At 54.9% G+C, this 24,428-nt stretch overlaps 14 protein-coding genes across 14 annotated transcripts; 5 read left to right on the top strand and 9 right to left on the bottom strand.

Annotated features, from left to right (window-relative positions):
* The first annotated feature begins 62 nt into the window (after positions 1–62).
* BAUCODRAFT_484207 (uncharacterized protein) lies at positions 63–1,788 on the top strand. Its single transcript, XM_007678421.1, has one exon. The coding sequence runs from the start codon at positions 269–271 to the stop codon at positions 1,670–1,672; it is 1,404 nt and encodes a 467-aa protein (XP_007676611.1). The 5' UTR covers positions 63–268; the 3' UTR covers positions 1,673–1,788.
* Position 1,789: 1 nt separating this feature from the next.
* On the bottom strand, positions 1,790–2,318 carry BAUCODRAFT_484206 (uncharacterized protein). Its single transcript, XM_007678420.1, has one exon. It carries the CDS (start codon positions 2,187–2,189, stop codon positions 1,956–1,958), a length of 234 nt encoding a protein of 77 aa, XP_007676610.1. The 5' UTR covers positions 2,190–2,318; the 3' UTR covers positions 1,790–1,955.
* A 129-nt stretch (positions 2,319–2,447) lies between these two features.
* Positions 2,448–3,673, top strand: BAUCODRAFT_122613 (uncharacterized protein; the record flags this gene model as incomplete). The annotated part of the gene is made up of 3 exons (XM_007678419.1): positions 2,448–2,495; positions 2,550–3,515; positions 3,545–3,673. 3 exons carry the CDS (start codon positions 2,448–2,450, stop codon positions 3,671–3,673), a joined length of 1,143 nt encoding a protein of 380 aa, XP_007676609.1.
* A 244-nt stretch (positions 3,674–3,917) lies between these two features.
* On the bottom strand, positions 3,918–4,782 carry BAUCODRAFT_148210 (uncharacterized protein; the record flags this gene model as incomplete). The annotated part of the gene is made up of 3 exons (XM_007678418.1): positions 3,918–3,940; positions 3,996–4,280; positions 4,344–4,782. 3 exons carry the CDS (start codon positions 4,780–4,782, stop codon positions 3,918–3,920), a joined length of 747 nt encoding a protein of 248 aa, XP_007676608.1.
* Positions 4,783–5,375: 593 nt separating this feature from the next.
* BAUCODRAFT_42475 (uncharacterized protein) lies at positions 5,376–6,281 on the bottom strand (the record flags this gene model as incomplete). The annotated part of the gene is made up of 1 exon (XM_007678012.1): positions 5,376–6,281. A coding segment is annotated over one exon (906 nt), but the record flags the coding sequence as incomplete, so codon positions are not given.
* Positions 6,282–6,595: 314 nt separating this feature from the next.
* BAUCODRAFT_34005 (uncharacterized protein) lies at positions 6,596–9,591 on the bottom strand. The gene is made up of 2 exons (XM_007677934.1): positions 9,370–9,591; positions 6,596–9,308 (listed from the first exon to the last, which is right to left on the bottom strand). Exons 1-2 carry the CDS (start codon positions 9,440–9,442, stop codon positions 6,697–6,699), a joined length of 2,685 nt encoding a protein of 894 aa, XP_007676124.1. The 5' UTR covers positions 9,443–9,591; the 3' UTR covers positions 6,596–6,696.
* A 152-nt stretch (positions 9,592–9,743) lies between these two features.
* Positions 9,744–10,377, bottom strand: BAUCODRAFT_34001 (uncharacterized protein). Its single transcript, XM_007677933.1, has 4 exons — positions 10,320–10,377; positions 10,229–10,269; positions 10,105–10,173; positions 9,744–10,041 (listed from the first exon to the last, which is right to left on the bottom strand). The coding sequence occupies exons 1-4, from the start codon at positions 10,332–10,334 to the stop codon at positions 9,954–9,956; spliced, it is 213 nt and encodes a 70-aa protein (XP_007676123.1). The 5' UTR covers positions 10,335–10,377; the 3' UTR covers positions 9,744–9,953.
* A 249-nt stretch (positions 10,378–10,626) lies between these two features.
* On the top strand, positions 10,627–14,127 carry BAUCODRAFT_70665 (uncharacterized protein; the record flags this gene model as incomplete). Its single annotated transcript, XM_007678136.1, has 2 exons — positions 10,627–12,039; positions 12,148–14,127. 2 exons carry the CDS (start codon positions 10,627–10,629, stop codon positions 14,125–14,127), a joined length of 3,393 nt encoding a protein of 1,130 aa, XP_007676326.1.
* Positions 14,128–14,340: 213 nt separating this feature from the next.
* BAUCODRAFT_131174 (uncharacterized protein) lies at positions 14,341–15,322 on the top strand (the record flags this gene model as incomplete). Its single annotated transcript, XM_007678417.1, has 2 exons — positions 14,341–14,638; positions 14,686–15,322. 2 exons carry the CDS (start codon positions 14,341–14,343, stop codon positions 15,249–15,251), a joined length of 864 nt encoding a protein of 287 aa, XP_007676607.1. The 3' UTR covers positions 15,252–15,322.
* Positions 15,323–15,408: 86 nt separating this feature from the next.
* On the bottom strand, positions 15,409–17,183 carry BAUCODRAFT_24360 (uncharacterized protein; the record flags this gene model as incomplete). The annotated part of the gene is made up of 3 exons (XM_007677811.1): positions 15,409–16,169; positions 16,219–16,751; positions 16,804–17,183. The coding sequence occupies 3 exons, from the start codon at positions 17,181–17,183 to the stop codon at positions 15,409–15,411; spliced, it is 1,674 nt and encodes a 557-aa protein (XP_007676001.1).
* A 201-nt stretch (positions 17,184–17,384) lies between these two features.
* On the bottom strand, positions 17,385–17,834 carry BAUCODRAFT_122605 (uncharacterized protein; the record flags this gene model as incomplete). The annotated part of the gene is made up of 2 exons (XM_007678416.1): positions 17,385–17,559; positions 17,620–17,834. The coding sequence occupies 2 exons, from the start codon at positions 17,832–17,834 to the stop codon at positions 17,385–17,387; spliced, it is 390 nt and encodes a 129-aa protein (XP_007676606.1).
* A 32-nt stretch (positions 17,835–17,866) lies between these two features.
* BAUCODRAFT_483587 (uncharacterized protein) lies at positions 17,867–18,843 on the top strand. Its single transcript, XM_007678415.1, has 3 exons — positions 17,867–18,276; positions 18,335–18,412; positions 18,470–18,843. Exons 1-3 carry the CDS (start codon positions 17,980–17,982, stop codon positions 18,746–18,748), a joined length of 654 nt encoding a protein of 217 aa, XP_007676605.1. The 5' UTR covers positions 17,867–17,979; the 3' UTR covers positions 18,749–18,843.
* Positions 18,844–18,938: 95 nt separating this feature from the next.
* BAUCODRAFT_70109 (uncharacterized protein) lies at positions 18,939–19,727 on the bottom strand (the record flags this gene model as incomplete). The annotated part of the gene is made up of 1 exon (XM_007678094.1): positions 18,939–19,727. The coding sequence occupies one exon, from the start codon at positions 19,725–19,727 to the stop codon at positions 18,939–18,941; it is 789 nt and encodes a 262-aa protein (XP_007676284.1).
* Positions 19,728–20,023: 296 nt separating this feature from the next.
* On the bottom strand, positions 20,024–24,357 carry BAUCODRAFT_148201 (uncharacterized protein; the record flags this gene model as incomplete). The annotated part of the gene is made up of 7 exons (XM_007678414.1): positions 20,024–21,067; positions 21,153–22,350; positions 22,416–23,029; positions 23,097–23,381; positions 23,445–23,641; positions 23,690–24,068; positions 24,127–24,357. 7 exons carry the CDS (start codon positions 24,355–24,357, stop codon positions 20,024–20,026), a joined length of 3,948 nt encoding a protein of 1,315 aa, XP_007676604.1.
* Positions 24,358–24,428: the final 71 nt, after the last annotated feature.

Here is a 24,428-nt window from a genome sequence, read left to right as displayed (position 1 = left end):
CTGTATGTATAGCATGTGACTATTAAGGTATACCAGCTCCAACTCCTCTACGTCTGATCTCGCATCTGACGTCTTCTGCCATCCTGACTGTAAACGCATTACCCTATCGTCAATGTCATCGTCAATGTTCCACTGACGTGCATTCGATGCAAGACCCTTTGGGTTGCCAGCCCACTGCCGCAACAATCACATTCCGCGGTTCCCGCATGCCACCTCTTCCTATACATCGATCTGCTTCTGCACGCCAAGCGCGAGTGTGTAGCCTGTAATGCTCAGCGTGCGCGCTGCAGCAAGGTACCATGGCTTCTACTCTCGCTCCGGCCTTCGTTCGCTCGGTAGAGTGAGCACGCGACACATCCGTACAGCGACTGTAACCGACTCGGACATCGCCCGCCTTGCGGCTACACCTCTACATCCACTGACGCTCGCGGACCTCTGCAAGCATGGGCGTCCACCACTTTCCGAGCAAGCACTTCTCGGCAGCGCCAACTTTACCCTTGACATACTGCCCGCACGGCTGGCGCATCGGATCCAGAGTTTGAGGGCTCTACCGTATATTGTCGTGGCCAACCCAAACGTGAGCAAGATACACGGCAATTACGTCCACAGCTTAAGCACACTGCTACCCTATGCGGAGAAGAAGATTGAATCGTTCAAGGACGATGTTGAGTTCACAACTGTGCTGGCAGACTTGGTCGAGACACATAGCAACACCATCTCGATACTAGCTCGAGGTTTCCTTGAGGCACGCAAATACATCACGGCTCGTGAAGTTACACGCTTCCTTGACGAGCATTTACGCGCACGCATTGGGACAAGGTTGATCGCCGAGCAGCATATAGCTCTGCACTTTACATCGCAACCGCACAACCAGCTTTCAGCTGACGATCAAGATCTGAAGGATGAGCGTGCCGAGTCGAACACATATATTGGCGTCATTGACACCGCGCTGAAGCCGGCAGAGATCATCCGCAGCTGCGAAGCCACTGTGGGCGAAATCTGCGAGCTCAAGTATGGCGTCAGGCCAACGATCAACATCGTAGGCAACCCGGAGACGACCATCGCACATATTCCGATGCATCTCGAATACATTCTTACTGAGCTGCTGAAGAACAGTTTCCGCGCCACTATTGAGGCTGGCATGGAGAAGGAACCCATCGAAGTCACCATCGCCCCTGCTCCGGCCAACGAGCATCAAACTATGGAGCTCAAGAACAAGCCGGAGCGAATGGAACGGAATACCCACGGGATCATTTCGAACTACGACCAAGGTAACGTAGACTATGCGTCCGGCAGCAATAAGCCTGAGATCTCCGCATCGGCCAATATACGTCCACTCAGCCAGTCTACTCCGGGCGTCACGATTCGCATCCGTGACAGAGGTGGCGGTATAAGTCCGGAGAACTATGATAAGCTTTGGGAGTACGGCTTCACGACTTTCAATGAGGACGAAATCAACGATAAAGTATCCGGTGGCAATGGTGGAGGCGGGGCACTCGATGTCATTTCGGGCGGTGCCGGAGGCGGCAGCAGTCTTGCTGGTCTGGGATACGGCCTGCCGCTTGGAAGAGCGTATGCTGAGTATTTCGGGGGCGGAATTGCTGTGCAGAGTATGTGGGGTTGGGGGACGGATGTCTATGTGAGCTTGAGGGGCGTTGGTAAGATTGACTGAGGGAGCTACGAGTGGTCGGACACTCGTGCAGTGCCAAAGGACAGCCTGCGGTGAGAACAGGCGGCTGCTATGCATTGTTGGACATCACCGAGTGCAGGCGGGTGATTTACCGTAAGCGTTCAACTCCTGTAAGTCCGCATAGAAGTGGATTTGCAACTTTCAAGTTCGTATTGCTTACAAATGACTGCAGGATGGAAACGACGATGGAATCCATCAGCCTTGACAACTGCTATTGTAAGCTTCCAGCAAGAGCGTCAAAGACTAACGCAAGCCTTGTTGAGGATCATATGCGAGGGAGAACGCGAGCTTGTCCTGCATAGGCATCGCCAATCTGGAAGCCCGTCGAGGTTGCAGGACGTGATGTCTGGAAGGAAGGGTATACTGCAATGACGTTTCCCACGTGTGAGAACGTTCCTTCCGTCGACGATATGAGAGCAACGGCGCGGTCACGCGTAGACGCGTGAGCGGGGCAACTTCGCTCGCATTGACCACCGTCCATGGCTGGTCTGGCTCCCATGTTTCGAGTCCGTCGCTCTACAAAGCCTCTGTCATAACTGTCGTATTCTTATCCACATGATAGACGCCATACAGCAACTACACTGGCCACTTCGAGGTCAATATAGCAGTATTCGCGTCCAACGCGTCGTAGACTCGGTGACGTCTCCTCCGACCACCAGCCACGCTCATTCAACGAGACGATAAGATACAAGACTCCGTATAAGCGCCCACCAAGCAGGAGACGGCAGGCTTGAGCGATAGAGTGGTAGGTGCGAATATGGAGACGATGAATGCATACCCGGCTCCACAGGCGCAGATGTCGAGCGTTAGACACTCGGTGTCACGATCAACCGCGCAACATGAGACGGCGCGCACACAGACACAGCCACTTTCCACGCCGGCATCGCAGGAGTCGATCGTGAGCGTGCAGAGCAACGGCAGCAGTGTTCCAGCGCAGTCGCAGAATGGCAGCAGTCTCTCGCAGTTCACCAACTACACTGACCCGACCTCACCCGATATTGAGAATGCGAAGAGTACACAACAAACTTCACCTTCGATAGCAACAACGAGGGCCGCCGCAAGGACGCCTGATATCGAGAACGACGACTCGAAAGGCCGCGGCATGCTTAGTCCGGCTAGTGTCACGTCCCCGGTTGCGGTGAATGGAGCGAAACGAACAGCAAGCGGGCACGTAAAGAACACGCCAGCCCTTCCGTTGACACCGACGACGGCTGCACCCGCTGGGAGGCGATCACGAGCCGGGTCCATGTCATCGACGAGCAGTCGCGCTGGTGAATTGGCTGCTACTCTCAAGGCACGTCTGGGCTACGCCATGGCCAAGGTGCAGAACGGATGGGAGCACAAGACGATTGTTGAGGTCGAGCAATTAGCCGCTCACAAAGTCTCGCCCAACAGGCACAGCATGTCGCATGTTGACTACGGCATGAGGCCCCTGAGCGCAGGACTCAGTAACGGTACCGCGCGATTATCCATGTACGAGTCGTACGGCCCACCGCAGACGGATGGCATTGCTTCACCGCCATCGAAACGACGATCGGGTACGTACGACACACTATTATCTTCCTCCGGATACGCGCCCGCTCCTCATCTGCAGCCAGCCGCCGACATTCGTCCAATGTCGAGTTCTCAATCGTACTACTCCGCGCCATCGCGCCACCACGGCCCTTACAGCAGCGCGATGTCGCCGCCGCAGACACCAATCAACGGCGCGCCGCGTCGTCCGCCAACGATACGGACCGACACGCAAACTGCGGAAGCGGAGAGAGACGCGCTTCAAGCGCTCTTCCAACTCGGCTCACCGCACACTTACCAGCTGTCCAGGCAGGTGACCAATGCGAGCCAAGCCAGCTCTAGCCAAGCCTCGCCGCTGAGAAACGAGTTCCCTACGCCTCGAAGGGTGACATTCGCACGGAGCGAGAGCGACAGCAGCGCGCAAGGATCCAGTACTGGAAGTTTGCCTTGACGAGCTTTGGAACAGTGTAGACGACTATTGTTTGGCATACTGCTGTTTGACGGCCTCTGAAGATACCCAGCTCTCATGGACGGCTTGGATGAATAAATGAACGTTTAGTACTAAGAGATTGTAGCGAAGGAAGAGCCTTCGTCATGGCCTCAGAGCCGGCTCTGGTGTACTGTATATACGATTGTCTCACCAACAGCCTTGGATCATTCTTGTCGAAAGACGACGGATGTAAAGAAGATAGCGCGGTCTGCTTTTCGACCAACCTCACAGGTCTCCTACAAGTGCCGCTAAAGCCTTCCGCCTCAACTAACTCGTACCGTCGCATCGACGCAAGGAACATACCGGTGCGGGCCTCGCGACGCACAGACTCCATGACCTCGTCGAGTCTGGCACCCAGATCTCGCGTGCTGTACTCGCACACAACGCTCCATAAATCCGAAGGAGCAACCGCATCATCCGCCACCACACTCTCGCCCTCACGGCCGGCAGAAGCAAGGCTCTGCTCACTACTTGCCAGCTTATAGACCAAGCTTCTCCGATATCCGTCTAATTGGGATGCTTCGCTTATCACAACCGAAACCTGGCTTTTTTCAAGCTTGCAATGGATGATGTGCGGTGCTGCCGTACCTGTGCAAGATGTGAGCTAGGAACTGGGTCATAAGCATCAACAGCGTGTATAGCACGACATACCCTCACCCTCTTCCCTTGGGCCATACACGTCATGCACTTCCACAAGCTCCAGGTCGGCAATTTCGAAGCTACCCACATCATGACAAATGCTTTCCGCATCCCACAGCTCATTCGTCTGGCGTACGTGAATTTCGTATTCGGGACACTCCAAGCAACGCCTCCGATCTGTCTGATACCAAGCAAGATACGCTTCGCCACCGCCCTCCTCTCCTGAAGTCGCAGTTCCAAACCTCATCATTGCGGAGTTCTTGATGAACGCAAACGGACCGGATGTTTGCATGCCAAGGGTGTCGGAAGTGGCGCGGTAGAAGGCGGCGGTCTTGCAGATCCCGAAGTGGACCATGTCGCGGTTGCGCTCTTCAGTGTACCATTGCGACCAGATAGCGGGTGGGACTTGTGTTGAGTGGGAGTGCTCTTGGAGGAGGTAGGGTTGAGGCATGGTTACCAGTGTACGGGCTCGAAAGGGTTTGGAATTAGGATTGGAAGTTATCTCCGCGACATTGCTGAAGTACTCTGCGAATCCTGTCAACACGGGAAAAAGCCAGTGGTGTGGGTCGTAGAAAGAGAGCCATGTTTGTGCGTACAACCAATGCGCCAATGCTAAAGCGCATGTGAGTCAAGTACAGAATGCCTTACGCCGAGCGATCATATCAGATCCGCGGCCTTTGCGCGTGCCTTTTTGACACCCTTCACGCCATTGCTGTTCGCGGGCGCAACCTTCGCAGCTTCAGCAGTCTTACTAGCAGCAGCCAGCTTCACCTCCTCCTTCTGCTTTCTCAGAGCTGCCTTCCTCGCCTCCTTCTCCGCCTTCTCCGTCGCGACACTCTCTCCGTCAGCCAGAGCATCACTCTTCCGCTTCCTGTCGGGCTTCGCACCCCCATTCGCCTCACTCTTCCGCAACGCCGAAGGATTCTGCAGCCGCCTCATCTTCCCATCCGGTCCCGGCACCTCGATAACCGCCTGCTGCTCACCCGCTCCCGTCTCAGTCAGCGCACCACGCTTCCGTTTCTTGATTTTCTCCTTCACCGGCAACGGCTCGTCCAGCACATCCTGCTCATCCGCCCACAGCTCCTCCGCCATCCAAATCGGCAAAGCAGCCGTGTTCGGGCCCTTGATATGCACAGACCGTACATTGCGCCACTGTTGCGGCACGTACTTCTGCACCAATCCTTGCACCACCGCCTCCACATTCGCCTGTAACTGCTCCGGCTGCATGGTCGCGCGTCCCACTTTCACCGCTGTCGTAGTGCTAGGCGCGAGGTGTACAAGCGCGCTGCTGGCGGCCTTCTCAATCTCGCGTGCGACATCCTGTGGCTTGACTTCCGCTTTGACGACTTTGGTGCCGCCTTCACTCAGCTTGCGCCTCTTAGCGCCTTGCTCGTCGACATTCTGCCTCTTGCCCTCCAAGCTCACGGGAATGGGTCTCTTGCTGCCGCCTTTGTAGAAGACCTTGCCTAGGACTTGCGGCAGGTATGTGATCACCCTGTCGTCGGCGAGGAACACATCGTACTCTCCCAGCAGCTGCCTTCTTGACTCGAAGGACTTGTACCTCGCTTTCAGCTTCTCCAGGCCTAATACCCTCTTAATTCTGCTTCCTAATTCAACGGGAAACGCAGGATGCGATATGAGGTCTTTGTACTTGCGCTGCGGGTCCGCCGTGATGAGGCATACCCTCAAAGTTTCGTCGCTGATGTCGAGGTAGGGATGCGGCAGCGGGATTTTGCCCGGTTTCAAGCGTTTCTTGTCCACGACGTGCTTTTTCGTGGTCAGTACAAGCCAGACGGGGACTTGGTCTTCGGCGTCTGCATCGTCGGCGTCGGCGAGGAGGTTGGGGTTGGCAGCGTTGGCTTTGCGCTCGACTTCGTCGCTTTGGATCTTGCGAAGGAGAGCGGTGGAGGCGCGGAGAGTCTGCGTTTGGTCGAGCTTGTATGGCGTGCCTGGCGCTGACGCTACTACTGTTCCGTTCGTTTGTGCCATTGTTGCGCGTCAGAAGATTGAAAGAACGAAGTGGTAAGGTAAAGTCCTGCGCGTCGAGTTTGCAGGAAAATGTAGCAAGTACTGCCAAGATTTCGACTGGGACTTTTGGAGTGCGGCTGCAGCCGCCGCCTGCTTTCGCGCTACGAGCGAGACCATGTTCGACAACAAACCTTCTGACTCTGATCTGTACTGATCACATAGTCTACGGGACGGCTTTTGAGTCATCGGGAGAGGCGCTCGCTCGATCTTCACACTTAGAGATGTGATGTTCAAGCAGCGTCAATGGGACGATCCACGGCACGAGGCAGCGGGAAGATAGCCATGTTCTCATTCATTAACGCAACGCTCATCCCAACCTGCTGAATCCGACGCACATCTATATCTTGTAAACAATCCCACCGCTCAACATGATCTTGTTCCGCTCATTCAACTCCTCCAGCGCCTCCATCGCCTCCGTCTCCGTAAACCTCGCCTCGCCACCCATTAGTCTCGCATTGACAGCAGCAATAAGCGGTTCAACGTCCGCAGCATCGTTCGCAAATAACGGACCATCTATCAGTTGACCTAGCGCTGTTTGGAAGGCTTGCACTCTGGCCGGACCGATTCGCCGAGTAGCCGCCTCCTCTCCGTTTGGTTGGCTTTGTGTCTGCGATTCATCCTGCAGTAATTGCGAAGCGGGCCGTGAGGAGGCCATGCTGACTTGGCTGGCATCCTGCGAGTTGTCGAGGCCGCTGCCGTTGGGCTGACTCGTACGCTGTGTTTTAGCAGGGGTGGAGTTGTAAAGGTCCTCTTCCTGTTCGTCTCCGTCTGCGCCTGGGGCAGTGTGGCCGTTAGTCTCTGCATGCCCATTGACGCCGTTCATTCCGTTAGCAGTCCCCCTTGTACCCCGTCCTGGAGTCCGCGGAGTGCCTCGCCGCGCCGCGCCAGGTCGGTATGCGCCATCGCCTCCCTCGCCATCATCGTCCGAGTTGTCGTCTTCATCGTCAGTATCCATCGCCTCGGCATCAGGTGACCTTCTGGCCTTCTTCCGCCGTCTGCGCTCATCCTCAACAACCTCCTTGAACAAAGCAAATCGAAGAATCCCTTCTGCAACCTCCGCATCCTTCTCCTCAACGCGAGTCGAAAGCCTCGCCTTCGCATGGGCGGACGCCAACCGAATAAGCGTCTCAAGCGTACGAGCCGTCATTGGACTGGTCTTCCGTTGATTACCCTCCATCTCATCGTTTCTTAGCGCGCTGTAAGTCGCCACGATGTGGTCTGCAGCGCCTTTGGTAAGGATAGGCTTGATGCGCGACTTGGCGTATTGAATGTACTTCTTAATGAACGGTATGCTGAGCACCTCGACTCTCCGTTGTGAGCCGCGGCCTACTGTTATAGTGACACCGGCATGCAGCATGACGTTGAACTTCTCGTAGACTTCGCTGGGCTTATTGGCGTCTGCTGCGTCTTCGAGGCCAACACCGAGTGTTTGATTGGGTTGCTCGCGAACGGGCGCGCCTTCTTCGGTGCCTGGCTGGCGGTAGCGGTGCATGCGCAGGACGTGCTCGGAGACTTGCCGGTCGCGGACGTCTTCAATGTCGTCTGTGACTACAAAAAGCAGATCGAATCGTGAGAGGAGAGAGTCGGGGAGAGCGATGTTTCGGTGAGGATCCTTGTGGATGTCGTACTGGCCGTAGATAGGATTTGCGGCGGCAATGACAGAACATCGAGCGTTGAGCGAGGTGTGAATGCCCGCTTTCGCAATAGTGACGGTCTGTTGCTCCATGACTTCGTGGATGGCCACCCGATCGACGTCGGACATCTTGTCGAACTCGTCTATACAGACGACGCCTCTGTCACCAAGCACCATAGCGCCGGCCTCTAGTCTTCGCTCACCGGTCTCTTTGTCGGTCGTTACGGCTGCTGTAAGACCGACGCCCGAAGACCCTCGACCTGTTGTGGCGATAGCTAATGGAGCAGTGTTCAAGACGAATCGAAGCAACTGCGACTTAGCCGTTGACGGGTCACCAACCATGAGAATGTTGATGTCGCCGCGCAAATGGGTGCCGTTGTCGAGGTTCTTCTCCATACCGCCCAGCAGCATGAGAAGGATCGCCTTCTTAATGTAGTCGTGCCCGTAAATACTCGGCGCAAGCGACTGCGAGAGCAGATCGAATACTCTCCGTTGCTTCGAGATCTTATTGATGTTTCGAATGTCCGTATCAGTAATAACAGCTTGCGCGATACCACCCCCAGACTTCGAAGAAAGCAGGATGACATTGTTCGCCAGGATCAGCGTTTTGAACGTCGAGCTACCGGTCCCGGCATTGCGATTACCCAGCGACCGGTAAATGCCGACCAGTTGTATTCTGTCGCCAGGCTTGACTCTGTCGACCATGTCGTCATCCATGACTACGTCCACGCCACGCGGCAGCTGGCCAGCAGGCGCTCTCTCTGGCATCTCCTGGATGGAGATGGTCTGATGATCGCGGTACGAGCAGTAGCCATACTCCGTGACGAGCGGGTTGCCCTCTTCGTCCTGCGTAGGGTACACGCTCGTGCTCGCTGCGCCGTTCATCGTCATCGTCTGATCCCGGTACTCCCGAAAGTGGAAGGTATTCTTGTTCTCATTATAATGCACGCTCTTCACCACTTTCGGCCGGACAAGCGAGCACTTTGTGACGATGCCTTCCAGCGACACCATGTGGTTGAGATAGTGCGAGGACAAAGTCCGCGGATTGCACGCATACTCGCCAAAGCTGCCAATGTAGGCGCAGTAGTACATCGTCTCATCTGCCGTTTCATGCGACGGTCGGTTGCCGAGCGTCTTGACAATGTCCTTGAGCGCGCGGTCGAAGGCTTGCGAGAAGTCGAAAGGCGCATTGAGCAGGCCGTCTGCGAGTTCGCGACTGTGTGAGCGGATCTCGTCGATGCTCACGGTGAGTCGTCGCAATCCACGGTTGAGCATGAGCAGGATGTCCGCCCGGTAGCTGCGCGCTCGTGGGTCATCTAGTGTATTGTGTCAGCGTAGTCTATGCCGGCTAGTATGTACCACTTGGTGTAAACGGACTTGGGTCGAGGAAGTCTTGCGCTGCGCGAACGCGGTCTCGCACCGCCTCGTCACGGAGCTGAATGCCCGCCATGGTGAGTGCTGGGGGTTGTAGCGTTCTCAGTCAATGATCAAGCCAAGCTTCCCGATTGTCTATTCGAATGTAATTGATGAGAGCGGGTGCGTAGTGGCAGGACTGTGTTAGTGTAGTGGCAGCCCTGTGTCAGTGTAGAATGTGCAGACTTGAGCCCTAGACGAAGAGGTGCAAAGCGGCGGGGGAGACGCGTTGGAAGGTGAGACGCGTGCTAGCGCCGAATAAGCTTCAGTGCTTGCAGCGGATAAACCCGTCTCACAGCATCTCGCGCACTCAACGAGGTGGGCGGGAGTATTGATGTACCGCTGCATCGTACCAATTGTTGTAGATTTGCATGTCCTCAAGCGGCAGCATAGAACGTAACCCATACCACCATGCGACTCTATTGCTATGGAAATGCTCATCCCTATTTGTCCGCCTTAGCCCACCGATGCAACATGCCGCTTGCTTGCCTTACTGGCGTGATATCAACCCATGAAGCTGCCTTCCGCGGATGCCCATCATGAACGATCTACTGCGTCGTGACCTTGCCGTCATTCTCAACGTTCAAGTGCTCGTTGGAAGACAACGTATGTACTTTGTCTTCGGGGAACTCGGCGCTGGGAAGACACTATTAGTATGGAGGATTTGACAACGTCTAGTAGTCGATGGTCGAAACGTACGTGAAGCCTTTGATGAGCTTGAACTCGTTCACAATCTTGCCACCTTGGTCGGTGACCTGCTTCTTCGCGCTAGTCTCTCTGTCAGTGTTCGGGTTGCGATGGAAAATTTGTGTTGATAACGTACGCATCGAGCTGGTCGGCAGCCGCGCCATCCTTGAGTGAGACCTGCGCAAGGTTAATATCATATCGCCGGAGGTAGATCAAGAGGAACTCACGTTGATCGTAGGCATTGTTCAGAGGATTGATACTTGATATCGGCTTTGCAAAAATTATATTCTGGCGAAGATTAGTTACAGTCCCACGCTTCGAAGATCGCTGTGAAAGTGCAGCCTGCGATGCACTGTACTGTGACGTACCGGTCGCGTGCGCAACGATACGGCGACGGGCACTACTGCACGCGTTTTCCGCTGTTCCAGAGCCTGAGCTAGTTGGTCTGTGCTGCGAACTTTTCGGTCTCGAAATCTTGGCATTTCCAAAGACTTGCGCTCGTTCGTGCGAAGGCGTTGCGTGGAGACCGTAGCGATGGCGGGCGAAGAGCAGCTCCACCGGGCGCATCGGCCATCGAAGGAGAAGAAGAAGCATGACAAAGGCCAACCAAATCCCAAGGCATTCGCCGTCGCCGCTCCAGGCCGCCTCGCAAAACAAGCAGCTCGCAGCCACGACGTGCGCGAAAAGCGACTCCATGTCCCTCTCGTTGACCGTCTGCCGGAAGAGGCGCCGCCGCTAATCGTCGGTGTTGTCGGCCCACCCGGAGTCGGGAAGACGACACTCATCAAGAGCCTCGTGAAGCGGTACACTAAACAGACCGTCTCCGACCCTCGAGGCCCTATCACGGTTGTAACAGGCAAGCGGCGACGTCTGACATTCATCGAGTGTCCAAGTGACAGCCTGGCGAGCAGCATCGATGTGGCAAAGGTGGTCGACATCGTGCTGTTGATGATAGATGGCAACTATGGCTTTGAGATGGAGACGATGGAGTTCCTGTCCGTGTTGTCCAGTACGGGTATGCCGGGTAACGTCTTCGGCATCTTGACGCACTTGGACCTGTTCAGGAAGCAGGACACGCTAAAGGCGCAGAAAAAACGGCTCAAGCATCGCTTCTGGAGCGAGCTTTATCAGGGAGCCAAGCTGTTTTACCTCAGTGGCGTCATCAACGGACGATATCCGGACCGAGAGGTCCTGAATCTGTCGCGCTTCTTGAGCGTCATGAAGAACCCACGACCACTGGTATGGCGCAACAGCCATCCATATGCGCTAGCGGACCGCATGCTCGACGTCACGCCTCCGACGCAGATTGAGGAGAACGAGAAGTGCGATCGTACTGTGGCGCTATATGGTTACCTGCGTGGTACCAACTTCCCATCGCAAGACGCTCGAATACATCTGCCCGGTGTGGGCGACTTGACCGTGGCGCAGATTGAGGCACAGCCCGATCCTTGTCCGACGCCCTTCTTCCAGCAGGCACAGGAGAAAGCAGAGGGTACGAAAAAGCGGAGACGGCTCGATGAAAAGCAGAAGATCATCTATGCGCCCATGTCAGACGTTGGAGGTGTGCTAGTGGATAGAGATGCGGTGTATATTGATGTGAAGAGCAATACGTTCGATGCTGAAGAGGACGATGTTGAGCGTGGACTTGGCGAGCAGATGGTCGTGGGGCTGCAGGGCGAGAGGCGCTTGCTCGGTGCGGATGAGCATGGCATCGCACTTTTCGAGAAGAGTGCGAGACTTAGGGAGGTCAAAGACGAGGAGGATGCGCAGGATACGGGCCGGTCAAGCGCAAGAAAACCGAAAGTTGTGGACCGAGACGTAGACGCGGATGAAGATGGCGATCCAGAAGATGAGGGTTTTGCAAGTGGTGACTCTGACGACGACAATGACATCGAAGCGTTACAACAACCACCCGCAAAGCTGGGCAAGATCAGGAAGGACCGGCAGGTGGACGGCGACGTTGCCTTCGCGGACAGCGACAGCGACCTCGGCAGCTTGTCTTCAGTCTCCGACCAGGAGGTCGAAGAGGGTGATGACGAAGATGCGGGCGAAGAGGATGCGGACGAAGAAGATGAGGACGACGGGACGTCGCGTTGGAAGGACCGGATGGCTGAACGCGCGCGAGCATTGCATGATCGCAAGCAGCCTTATCGAGTTGCCGATTTGGCGCGCATGATGTACGATGATATGCTCTCGACTGCAGATGTCTTACGCGCGTGGCGAGGCGAGGGTGAGGCGCATGACACCGCCACCGGCGAGGACAATGATGACAATGATGATCTGTTTCAGCGCAAGGAGAGTACTGACAATGATGAGGAGGATCGCTTAGTACCCAGACTGGATTACAGTGCTTTAGAGACGAAATGGGCGGAGGCGGACAATATCGAAGCGATGAGACATCGATTTGCAAACACGCGGCTGACTGGTGCGAACGCCGAGGACGTTGGTGATGACGATGACGAGGAAGCCGGTGATGATGATGAAGGCGATGGTGACTTCGAGGATCTTGAAACCGGCGAGTCACACGCAATCTCGAACGAAGCCGAGACTGCGGATGACCCCGTAGACGACATCGAAGCAGAGCGCGCACGCAACGCAAAACGGAAGGAAGAGCTCAAACTCCGCTTCGAGGAGGAAGACCGGGAAGGCTTCCTCAACCCGAAGAATGTCAACCGCCAGGCTAATGGTGAGGATACCGAGAGGGAGTTTGGCGAAGACGAGTGGTATGATGCACAAAAGGCGCTCTTGCAGAAGCAGCAAGAGATCAACCGTCGAGAGTTCGAACAGCTAGACGAAGCGTCGCGAGTCCGAGCTGAAGGCTACAAAGCCGGCACCTACGTCCGCATAACACTGGCTAGTATGCCACATGAGTTTGTCGAGAACTTCAACCCGAGGTTTCCGCTACTCATAGGCGGCTTGTCGCCGACCGAGGAACGCATGGGCTTTGTGCAGGTGCGCATCAAGCGCCACAGATGGCACAAGAAGATCTTGAAGACGAACGATCCACTCATCCTCAGCCTGGGTTGGCGGAGGTTTCAGACTCTGCCGGTCTACAGTATCTCCGACTCACGGATACGGAATCGGATGTTGAAGTACACGCCAGAGCATATGCACTGCTTCGCTACCTTTTACGGCCCACTTGCTGCACCCAACACGGGCTTTTGCTGTGTGCAGTCATACTCGAACAAGAACCCAGGTTTCCGCATATCGGCAACGGGAGTCGTGCTGAATGTAGACGAGGGCACGGAGATTGTCAAGAAGCTCAAGCTGACCGGCCATCCGTACAAGATCTTCAAGAACACCGCGTTCGTCAAAGACATGTTCAGCACCGCCTTGGAGATTGCCAAGTTCGAAGGCGCGAGCATCAAGACCGTATCCGGTGTCCGTGGTCAGATCAAGCGAGCGTTGTCCAAACCTGAAGGCTGCTATCGTGCGACCTTCGAAGACAAGGTGCTTATGTCGGACATCATTTTCTTGCGAGCGTGGTATCCCGTCCGACCCCATCGTTTCTACAACCCAGTCACGAATCTGCTCGACCCGGGAAACGCAGACGGCTGGTCCGGCATGCGTCTCACGGGCCAAGTGCGGGCCGAACAAGGCATCCCTACGCCCAAAGATAAAGACAGCGCCTACCGCCCGATCGAGCGACAAGAACGGCACTTCAACCCTCTCCGCGTGCCGCGGAAATTGCAGGCCGATCTACCGTACAAATCGCAAATCGTGCAGATGAAGCCGCAGAAGAAGCAGACATATGTGCAAAAGCGGGCCGTGGTGGTGGGAGCCGAGGAGAAGGTTGCAAGGAGATTGATGCAGCAGGTCATGACGTTGAGGAAAGAGAAGGTGGAGAAGAGGCGGGTGAAGCAGGAGGAGAGGAGGGAGCCGCATCGCAAGAAGTTGGCTGAGGAGGCGGAGAGGCGGAAGGAGAGGGAGAAGAGGGAGCGGGATGAGTTCTGGGCGAAGGAGGGGAGGAAGAGGAAGGGGTGGAGTGAGGGTGAGGGTGCGGAGGGGCGTGGTGGGAAGAGGAGGAGGGTGTAGACTATGCCGAGTTTCAGGTTATATAAACCGCCGCCTCACAGCGCTCACGCTCAGAGTCGGCTTTAGGCGGCGTTAACGCTGTGCCCGAGCTGAGAGATCAGCGCAGGTTGGGTCATAAATACTACCAAACAGAAGGTGTGTATCCGACCTTTGCTTCGTAAAGCCACCTTGGTCCACAGAGTGACGTCTTTGCTACGCTATCGCACTCTCGAAATGGCTTTCGCACTTCTCAAGCCCATCAAACACGACGTATATCCGTTCATTGACCCAGCTCAGAATCTGAAAGAAGCTGCTCCCGGCAAGACCGTCCTGGTCACGGGCGCAGGCACTGGCATCGGCCGAGGCATTGCTACGTCGTTCGCACAAGCTGGAGCTTCCTGCCTCATCCTTGCCGCTCGCCGGACGGAGCCCTGGAAAAGACTAAAGCAGGCATCGCCAAACCTGCGCCAGAATGCAAAGTCATTGTCGCCAGCGGCGTTGATGTCGCGGACCTTGCATCGGTGGAAGCGTTGTTCGCTGGCCTGACAGAGTAACCCGACATCGTGGTCTCCAATGCAGCGATATCTGGCTTCGCCGCGGTTGCCGACTCGGACCCGGAGAGCTGGTGTCGTACAGTAGATGTTGATTTGAAAGGACCGTATTACGTCGCCCGTACATACATTCGTGCGCTGCGCTCCACAGGCAAGAAGCTGCGGGGGTTTATTATCAACGTGACGAGCAACAATGCTTGGCGCTACATTTCAGGTCTCTCGTCGTATGCGGCGGCCAAGATCGGCCTGAATGCCCTGTCGGAATATATTGACAAAGAAGGCGTCGCGGAAGCGGCAAGTGGTGACGACAGGCCGGAGGTGCGCTGCGTGGCTATGCATCCGGGCGGTGTATACAGTGAAATGGTTGAGCGTGGGGTTGCGGCGGGGGATATGCCGGAGGCTATTGTACCTTTGTTGATAGATCAGCCCGCGTTGCCGGGTGGGACGGCGGTGTACTTGAGTACGGAGAGGGCGGAGTTCTTGTATGGAAGGTTCGTCAGTGCCACGTGGGATATGGAAGAACTAGAGAACCTGAAAGAACGCGTCGTCAAGGAGGACCTGTTGAGGAGCAGAGTTCTCGGAGTCAACGTATAAGCGTGCAAGTTGGTACAGGTCTAAGCACGACAGCTCACCAATATGGAAGACGAACTTGCGCTCGCACCCGTTAAACGTATGCCGGAGATGAATTTGCATGAAGCTTCTTCCGTGTGACCTTGATGCTTGTCAATCAGTGCTTCGGTAAACCGTCTGACTAAGACGCCGTCTTCACGCCATTGCCGTTCTGCATCGATCCACCGCCATGCAGCTGCCAGGCTAGCGGTTCTGTTGCTGCTCTGACCGGACCGACCTCGCCATCTTTCGCGCGCCGCTTCTCCCATTCAGCAATATCAGCATGGTCGACGAAGTTGCCGTGCAAACCCAGCCGCAGCTTGAACGGGAGGTGAATCGTCGCTACCGGACCGGCTTGGAGATTCAGCGCATCAAGGATGACGATGTCATTGCGCAGCACGTCGAGCCGATTGACGAGCGCGATGAGCCAGCCTTCCGCTTCGCTGCCACCCGCCTTCGGAATAAATGCTGGCTCTTGTAACGTAGATCGCGGCCCCACCCAGTAGACATCCTCTGTCTGGCCACTCCAGGTATAGTGACTAACGCAGTTGAACAGGCCGCCGGCCGGAGAACCGCATGCCTTGAAATCGTACTCACGACTTGGATCGATCTTGGCCTGCCAAAAATGGTCGTAGTGTTTCGTTACGTAGCGATCGTCGATGCGCGAGAACTCACCGCTTGTGTTCCAAGACTTTGCGGGATATACTCGAGTGCCGCTCGGCGCTTTGGGATCCAACACCCAGCGGCAAGTCTCACTTTTGAGCTTGTTCCGTTTGAGTACGCTGCCCGGCGCAGTGGCTTCGGGAGGGAAGAAAAAGAAGACGTTGCCGTCCGCCACCGTAAGGTCAAAAACAATGTCGCCATTCTCGTCTTCATAGCAACCCGCTGTATGACCATGGAAAGCTGTTTTCGTCAGTGCTGGACTAGCAAACTGCGACGTATGGGAACGTACCGTTATCGGATCTGAACCACTTGATGTCCTCCGGCTTTCCTCCTCTGCGGGGCACTATACCGTACCACTGGTCCTCATCAGGATCCCAAGCCCAGTGGTTGCCGCCCTTCTTCAGCCGGTCGAAAGAGCATTTGAGGGGTGTTAGTGGCAGCACCAGATAGTTCGCTGTGATGCCGCAGTCATGGATCATGCCGCAGAAAGGACTTTCGTACCAGCACTCCTCGGTCTTGTTCCCATCCGCGTCAATGGTGTATACAACGATATCATTGCTAGCGTCACACCCGTTTCCGCCTGCTTCATAACCGAAGCACACCATGTCGCCGGTGACAGGGTCAAACTTGGGATGAGCTGTAAACGTTGGCGATCGAACCTGGCCCTCAAAGTCATACCGTCCAATTGTCTCCAGCGTGGCAGGGTCCATGGCAAACGGAGGGCCGTCTTCCTTCATGGCAAGCAGCATACCGCGCCAGAAGACGACATTAGTGTTCGACGCTGTCCGGATAATACCCTTCACTAGCTCATCATCCGTGTAGCTAGCGAAATGTCAGCCTGCATCTCAGCGTAGCCGCTATAGGTCATACGTACAGATTACGGTACCGGCCAAAGAGGGCTCTACGCTCTGCCGTCTCGGCAACATAGCGGTCTGTCTGCACGAAGCGTTGCTTAAAGTCGGCATGACCGTCCTGGATCCTGATAGCTGTAACGGCGCCATCGCCATTGAAGTGGATATCGTCCTCAAAGATAGGCGGGAAGCGATGGTCTGGCTGGATTCGATAGAATGTTCCGTTGATCTCAAGTGGTATGGTACCAGTGACCTCGAGGTCCAGAACATCACCTTCGAGCCTACTGGGCGCATTGAAGCCTTGGAACACTTCTGTGTCTGGGTACTTGACATTGCGGCCGACTCTGCGCCCAGCGTGATACTGAGGGTCCACTTGCGGCACTAGGCTGTGTATGTGGGCCATGATAGTCTATTACCTGTATGATTGTGAAGCCGCAATGCCATAACACCGTGAAGTTGAAGCTTCTGGCTCGACATGAGCCCCAGAAGAGGCAAGAAGTGGTTCACCATCGTAAGCGGCAGTGTTGTTTGCGCAACTGCCGTAATATGAACTGCCGAAGCCTGTGATAGATTCCGTGCCTGCGCCTCCATGCATATAGCATTATTAATTCCGTTGCTGCACTTGTGAGCCATAGCCGGAGAATATGGGGTTGCAGTGGGGTGCGGAGACAGCTTGCGGAGTAGCACCTGCATACAGCAGCTCGAGCATAGCTGATTGCGCGTGAGCCGCTGTTGACTCGTGCGAACAGTTGGATTGTATACTGCGATGCTTAAAAAGCCTGGCCCCCCTCGTGTAAGACACGTTCCGCATGTAGTTGGCTTACAACTGTTCCACTTACCTTGCAATGGCAGTAACGAATGGAGACGGCAATGCGGTATTGGAACGCCTCGAGGCGCTGCAGGCGAAGGTTGACAAACTAGAAGGTCGTCGTCTGATGCTATGAGAGTCCGGGTTCCAGCTAACGGGACCATAGCGGAGGCCGAGATTCGCAAATTGTGCGTCTGGCAGTCGCTCCGGCTGGACTAGGGCTGACGAGATGGTTTTAGACACCATAAGTATGGTTACTATCTTGATAAGTGCCTTTGTAAGTCCTCCTAATCACGTTGAATGCTTCGACATTTGCTGAGTACGACAGACAAGGAGGTAGGCTCGCAGTCGGCATCCAGGGTACAAAGGTGACTGCAAAGCTAACCCATAAATGACCGTCGATCTGTTCGCCAACCATCGGGATACGTACGTACAATTCCTGAACGGCCGCTTCAGGGGCAAGGATGGTGTACGCCGTCTCTACATTGAGCGCTTTTCCAAGACTTTCGTGCAGGGGCGAAATGGTCCGGTTCATGGCTTCCTGCTCGATCACCTTCAGGCGCAAGATGTAGTCGACTACTACTCCAACACTAGCCCGCCGATGGCCAAAGGACGGTTTCGTGCACTGATGAGTGCCGGAACGCATGAAAGCATGGACCAGAAAACGTTGCCACGAGGTCTGCGCCAGGTCTGCACCTCCACTATCAGCCTCACAAATGACGATATGGTGGCTGACATACTAATAGTGGTGGGAGGGCGGTCTATACGAGAACGAGTACATCAAGGAGGATGGTGTCTGGAAGATCTTCCGCCTGCGATACTATGTAAGCTTCTCAAAGTTCCCGCCTTTAACAAAGGGTTCCTGACGACGCTTCGCGAAGCCTTTCTGGCACGGAACCTTTGACAAGGGCTGGCAATACACGCCGCCAGACTACGTCCCACCCTTCGCGAAGACGCTTGCTGACGGCGATCCACTTGGTCCTGACGAGTTCGTGCAGAATGACGAGCGTCTGTGGCCTGATACGCGGGCGGTGCCATTCCATTATGCGCATCCAGTGACGGGTAAGATGGTCGAAGAAGCAGACCTTCGTGCGCCATTGTTGGGAACCGACCCCAAAGAGGCCAAGCCGGCCAGGTTGATCGTGGACAGCTTTGCGTAGAGGTGCATGGCAAGTCAACGCACATAGCCAGTCTAAAGCTCATCGCGTCCCGCTAGATACTCGAAGGCTCGATCTGGCATGGCGCTCTGTGGTGCGGTGGACGTGTGATCGCCAACACTTACACCGGCTCTTCAGAGTGTGTGGCAAGCTTCAGATCACCCTTCTACGCCAAGGCGATAAATGCGTCTGTTCATCTGAGCCACCTCAGCACTAGATATACGAACACAACGAAGACGACAACGCCGCCCCAAAATATCCATTTGTCTTGCTTAGCTCTCCGCTCCACCATACGTATCGTGTCACCACTGATACCGAGCGTGTTACCAATGTTATATAGCTTCTTCTGCGTGCCTTTCAGTATGTCGCGCTGATCGCCCAAGTCGCCCAATACGGCCCGTCCTCGTTCGAGGTACTCGTCGAGAGTCTGGTTCGCTGTGCCCAGAAAAGATTGCTCGCGCAGCGCGTGGCTTTCTCGTTGTTCGTCGGCGCCCAGACCGTAGGGTGACTGATAAGAACTGTACGCATTCACTCCGCTAGCACCAGGCTGGAAGTTCGGGTTGTTCGTCCGGAACAGCGGGTTTACATTCTCGCCGCGTCCTGCTCCGCTTGACACAGCTGAATCCGCATACGGGTTCTCGGGCGTCTGCGTGGTGTGAGATCTTCCTCCCAGAAGTTCTGACCGATCCTCTGCATGTTTTGATTGCTCCCTCTCGTGCTTGAGTTCTGCAAACCTGCTTCGGAAGTCCAGTAGGTCGGACCGGAAGTTAGCTATGCGCTCCTTGCCCTTCTCTGCCTTCTCAGGTACCAGCTCGACGTCGACGTTCTTCTGATAATCGTCGAGAGTGCGCGCGAAGGAGGTAATCGATGTGGTAAGCTGGCCCTGCAGTGCGGGACTTGAAGCGTTGGCAGAAGAAAAGGTCTCTAAGTCAGCCTTGATAGCCTTGGCTTGCCTCAAAGCAGAGTTGTAAAGGGCACTCATTGTGGAGTCGGGCTTGTGCTTGTGCTAGCAACAGTGTCCCTTGCTTCATCTTGGTGCAGATGCGAACATATGTTCCAAAAGGGAAGGAACGCAAGCTGTCATCAACAAGCGGCCCATCTACGGAAACAGCCGGGCTTTCCAATATTGCAGACAAGCTCAAGGAGCCGAAGCGCAATCGAACATACATATTTACTCGGTAAGCTCGGTGCAGTCTTAGAGCGACTTTGTCTATGTGCATAATCAATGCTGAAGTGCGGTATACAGGTACACTTTCGTAACTAGCCACGCTGCCAAGGCTACGCCAGTCGAGATTCACCAAAGGACTGTGCCAGACACATGGCGTAGTACCTGCCTTTTCGTCGCTGCAGATCCCTATGCGTACCGGATTCTGCGATTGCCCCATCTTGTATGACGAAGATGACATCTGCGTCACGAATCGTGCTCAGCCGATGGGCAACGGCAACAGTAGTGCGGCTTGACATCGCTTCATCCAGCGCTTTCTGAACAACCTTCTCGCTCTGCGTATCCAACGCCGAGGTTGCTTCATCAAGCAACAGAAGGCGTGGTTTCCGGATCAAAGCCCTTGCTAAAGCTATACGTTGCCGTTGCCCGCCGGAGAATTGTGTACCTTTCGAACCGCAGGGAGTATCCAACCCCTGAGGAAGAGACGACACAAAGTCAAGCACATTCGCCTGACGGCAGGCTTCGGCCATCTCCTCCTCGGATGGTTCGTAGTCTAAGCCGAGCGCGATGTTTTGGCGCACGGATCCGAGATACAGCGGCGGCTCTTGCTGAACAAGCGACATGCAGCGACGATACAAGCTGGGTGACAAGAGCTTGATGTCGTCTTCGTTCACTGTAATGCAGCCGGAAGACGGGTCATAGAAGCGCTGCATGAGTGAGACGATTGTACTCTTGCCACACCCAGACGGTCCGACAAAAGCTGCAAATGTTCCGGGTTTGATGGTCAAGGATATGCTACGTAACACTATAGCTGTTTGCCGTTGTCGGTATCGAAACTCTACATCGTGTAATCCAACAGAGACGTCACCAGCAGACGGCGCTTTATCCTGGTTCTCTGCAGTCTCGCGAATGTTAGTGGTAATAGTCCTTAGCCAGAGCATATAATTCGTGCCACTAGTGGCCTTAGTGATCGACGTCGTCCAGGTGAAGAATTGCGCGGCAGCTTGATCTCCGAAGATTATCGCAATGAAGACAACGAAAAATTGTGTCGAGGTGTACTCCCCAGTCGAGAGTAGCCGTGATCCGTACCAAAAGCCAAGGGCCATGACAAGGAAGTCCGCTGATTGTGAAAAGGAGTACGGGATGAGTGTCACAAGCTATACGAGCGTTAGCGGACACATAGTAACTCGCTGATTTGCTCGCAGGTGGTGACTGCCAACTACCCATCGCCTTATAACTTACCAGGCTGCGAATAACTTTCGCCACGATACCGTCCAGACACTCGCTGTACTCGCGCAGAACATCGTTCTCGAGCGTGAGGAGACTCACTGTTCTGATGGAGATCACGGCCTCTGAAGCCAGACTAGCGCTGCTTGAGAATTGCTTTTCAGTCGAAGCGTCAAGTCTCTGATCGAGTCGAACTCGGACCCATCCACTCGCAACTATGAGAGGCAAACCCGTAAAGACCAGAGTAAGACCTAGCTTCCATCCGTAAGCGATGGCAAGCGCACTGCTCGTAATAACGTTTACTACAACGTTCAGCATGAGACCAAGGTTCTGCGACATCAGCTCCTGCGTTGCCGACGGAACAGAAGACAGTCTGGCTGTCAAGGCTCCTGAAGCATTTTCTGGAAAGTCGAAGAAGTCAAGGTCCATGTTCAGGATACGCTGGAGCATCTCCTTGCGGTAGCGATACGTCAGGCTTTGCCCAATTGCGTTGGTGGCCAATCCAACGCAGAAGAATCCAACAAGGTTCGCTAGCGCTAGTACAAACAGCATAAGGGCATAGAAATCAGCCTGGTTTCGTGCTTCCGCGCCTTGCAACGTGAAGACTCTGATCAGCCGTGAGAATAGGACAGCCTGTACCGCATACGTGCCACCGACCATAACGTAAGCGAGGCAGCTGAGAGCATACCACGGGTACAGATCCTTGTTCTCCTTCAGCATGACGAAGGCACAGCTGAAGAGGGACTGATTCAATGTTCCAGCAGTGAGCGGCTCAACCTTGGACTGTGGTTCTGTAGCTTTGTACTCGGATCGCATACGCATAAGCGTTGGAGCGCTCGAGCCGTACTCCCCATGGTTCTCGTGCTCCTGTGGCGCCACTTCCGGTGCTCTGGAGGGTGCACCTTCTTCTAGCTCGGCGCCTAGATCCTGTGCGCGCACCATGGCGGCGTAAAGTCCGTCGCGTTCGAGCAGCTCATGGTGGCTGCCCTGTTCGACTACCTGCCCATTTGCCATGACGGCAATGTTGTCAGCGGCCATTACTGTGGCAAGTTTGTGTGCAATGATCAGCGTGGTCTTGTTGGCTGAAACGCGGTCGAGAGCGCTTTGGACGGCTTTCTCTGCACGAGAGTCCAATGCACTTGTTGCTTCGTCGCACAGCAAGATCCTTGGCTCGGAGATGATGCTCCTTGCAATGGCAATCCGCTGTCGCTGCCTAACAGAAGCACGTGTATTAGTAGGGCTAGTGCATGTGGTGTACCTCAGTATCGCAATACTCACCCTCCACTGAGCATGCGCGCACCCTCGCCAAGCGCTGTATGATAGCCGTCAGGCAATCCCAGGATGAATTCATGTGCATCGGCAGCGATGCACGCTTCTTGTATAAGCTGCATCCGCTTCTCTTCCGGGAGTGTCATCTGAGTGCCAACGAAGCCTTTGGCAACATTCTGTGCCACCGTGCCTTGAAAGAGCGTAGGCTCCTGCTGTACCAGTCTGAGATTGCTCCGCAACCAAGCGGTATTGTAATCGGCAATGTCGTGATCATCGAGGATCATTTGCCCCGAAGTAGGCTGGTACCATCGCTCCAACAAACCGACTATTGTTGACTTGCCGCAACCACTCGGCCCAACCAGAGCCGTAGTTTTGTTCGCCGGGATTCTCAGGTTCAGACCTTGTAAGACTGGTGCTTCCGGACGACTAGGATAAGCGAAGTGTAAGTCGCGAATCTCGATATCGCCTGTGCAACTCGTAGGTCGTCTGCCGGCGGAATCGAGTGGGTCGAGCTGTGATGGCTTGTCAACGATCGAAAATAGTTCTGCGGCAGCTGACGAAGCGTTTGTGATGGATTCGATCTGTGGGAGGAAGAACAGCACTGATGTAGTGCCAAGCGTAACCTGGTCATGGAAGGTGCACGTCAGCATATTCTGGCGTATTTATGCCGTATGCACTCGTCTCACTCACGCTCAGGATTACAGTTATGACTTTACTGACGTTCGGGATCTCCCCGCTTTGGTACAGTCGCGAGCCTTCCCAAAAAGCAAGCGACATGCCAGATATCGTGAAGAAGTTCTGGCTCGAGAAGAGTATGCCGAACATGACGGACTTCTTCTTGCCTTTGTCGTATGCTGCTCGCAGGTACTCATCATACAGAGTCACTATCTTTTCTTGCGCACCAAAAGCCAGAATGGTCTTCATCGAACCCAGTGCATCTTGTGCTACCGTAGCTGCACGTGAGTAAAGGCGGACCTAAGTTGGACCCTCAATTAGACCATCACCCTTGCGGGAAGCCATGGTGAGTAGACCACCTACAATCTCGTTCTCGATAGGTGTGACAACGCCGATACAGCTCCCTACCGCAAGCATCATGCCAGGGACGATACTCATTGTAATGAGCGCAAGTTTCCACTGAACCGCAAGAGCAACAATGAAGGCGGAGAAGAAAAGTGAGAGCCCCACCACGCATGTGTAGAGCTTTTCGGCAATGCCTTGGTTGATACGGTTCCCATCTGATGCAGACGTAAGCAGGCAATGTATTTCGGGAGAGGGACACGTACTCGTGGTAGTCTGTGTAGCAACGGATCCATTGCCTTGCAAATCGAAATGTGCCATATCCTGCCTGAGCAAGCTCGCAAGGAATGCTTTTCTCAAGGCGTTGGTCGTTCGAGCTGCTGCGATACACATGCATAATGTTCCGAAGTAACCTATGACAAAGCGGCCGACGAACAAGTACACAAACCATAGAACCAGTCCATGAATGCTGGCTTGGAACTGCTGCGAGTCGCCACCCTGTCCGGAGCCGTAGTTGCTGATCGAACCAGTTGATGATCCGAAGACCAGTGTCATTAAAGGCAATGCAGCGCCACTGGCCACAGCACATGTGATTCCGATAGCGTACAGAAGTCGGCCTTGGAGGTCGGTGTACTGGAAGACACGCTTCGTATGAGATGCAATCAGTATTTCTCGGCATGCCCAGTGATAGGTGTGGACTGACGAAATAGTCGCCTACGCCGGCTTTGCTTTTCTCCTCTAACGTCTGCGAGGAATCTTCTTTCTTGGAATCAGACGTCTGCACATGCTCCGACTTACTCGAGGCAGTCGCTTTCAGTTGCGGAGGTTTCTGAACCACAGTGTTCTCGAGGGACTTGTGGCCAGCATGTTGCTGCTCGTCAATCGCTTCGTGGGTGTCGACAGCCTTTTCGTCGGAGGTTGCTCTTGTTGCCATTGTCGGCGCGATCGATTCAAACGAAAGACAACGCAGCGAAGAGCGTAACGGAAAAGGGAAATGTTCTCACC

This window comes from Baudoinia panamericana (genome assembly GCF_000338955.1).
Source record: "Baudoinia panamericana UAMH 10762 unplaced genomic scaffold BAUCOscaffold_6, whole genome shotgun sequence".
NCBI classification, from domain to species: Eukaryota; Fungi; Ascomycota; class Dothideomycetes; order Mycosphaerellales; family Teratosphaeriaceae; genus Baudoinia; species Baudoinia panamericana.
This window is presented reverse-complemented; position numbering and strand designations above follow the sequence as displayed.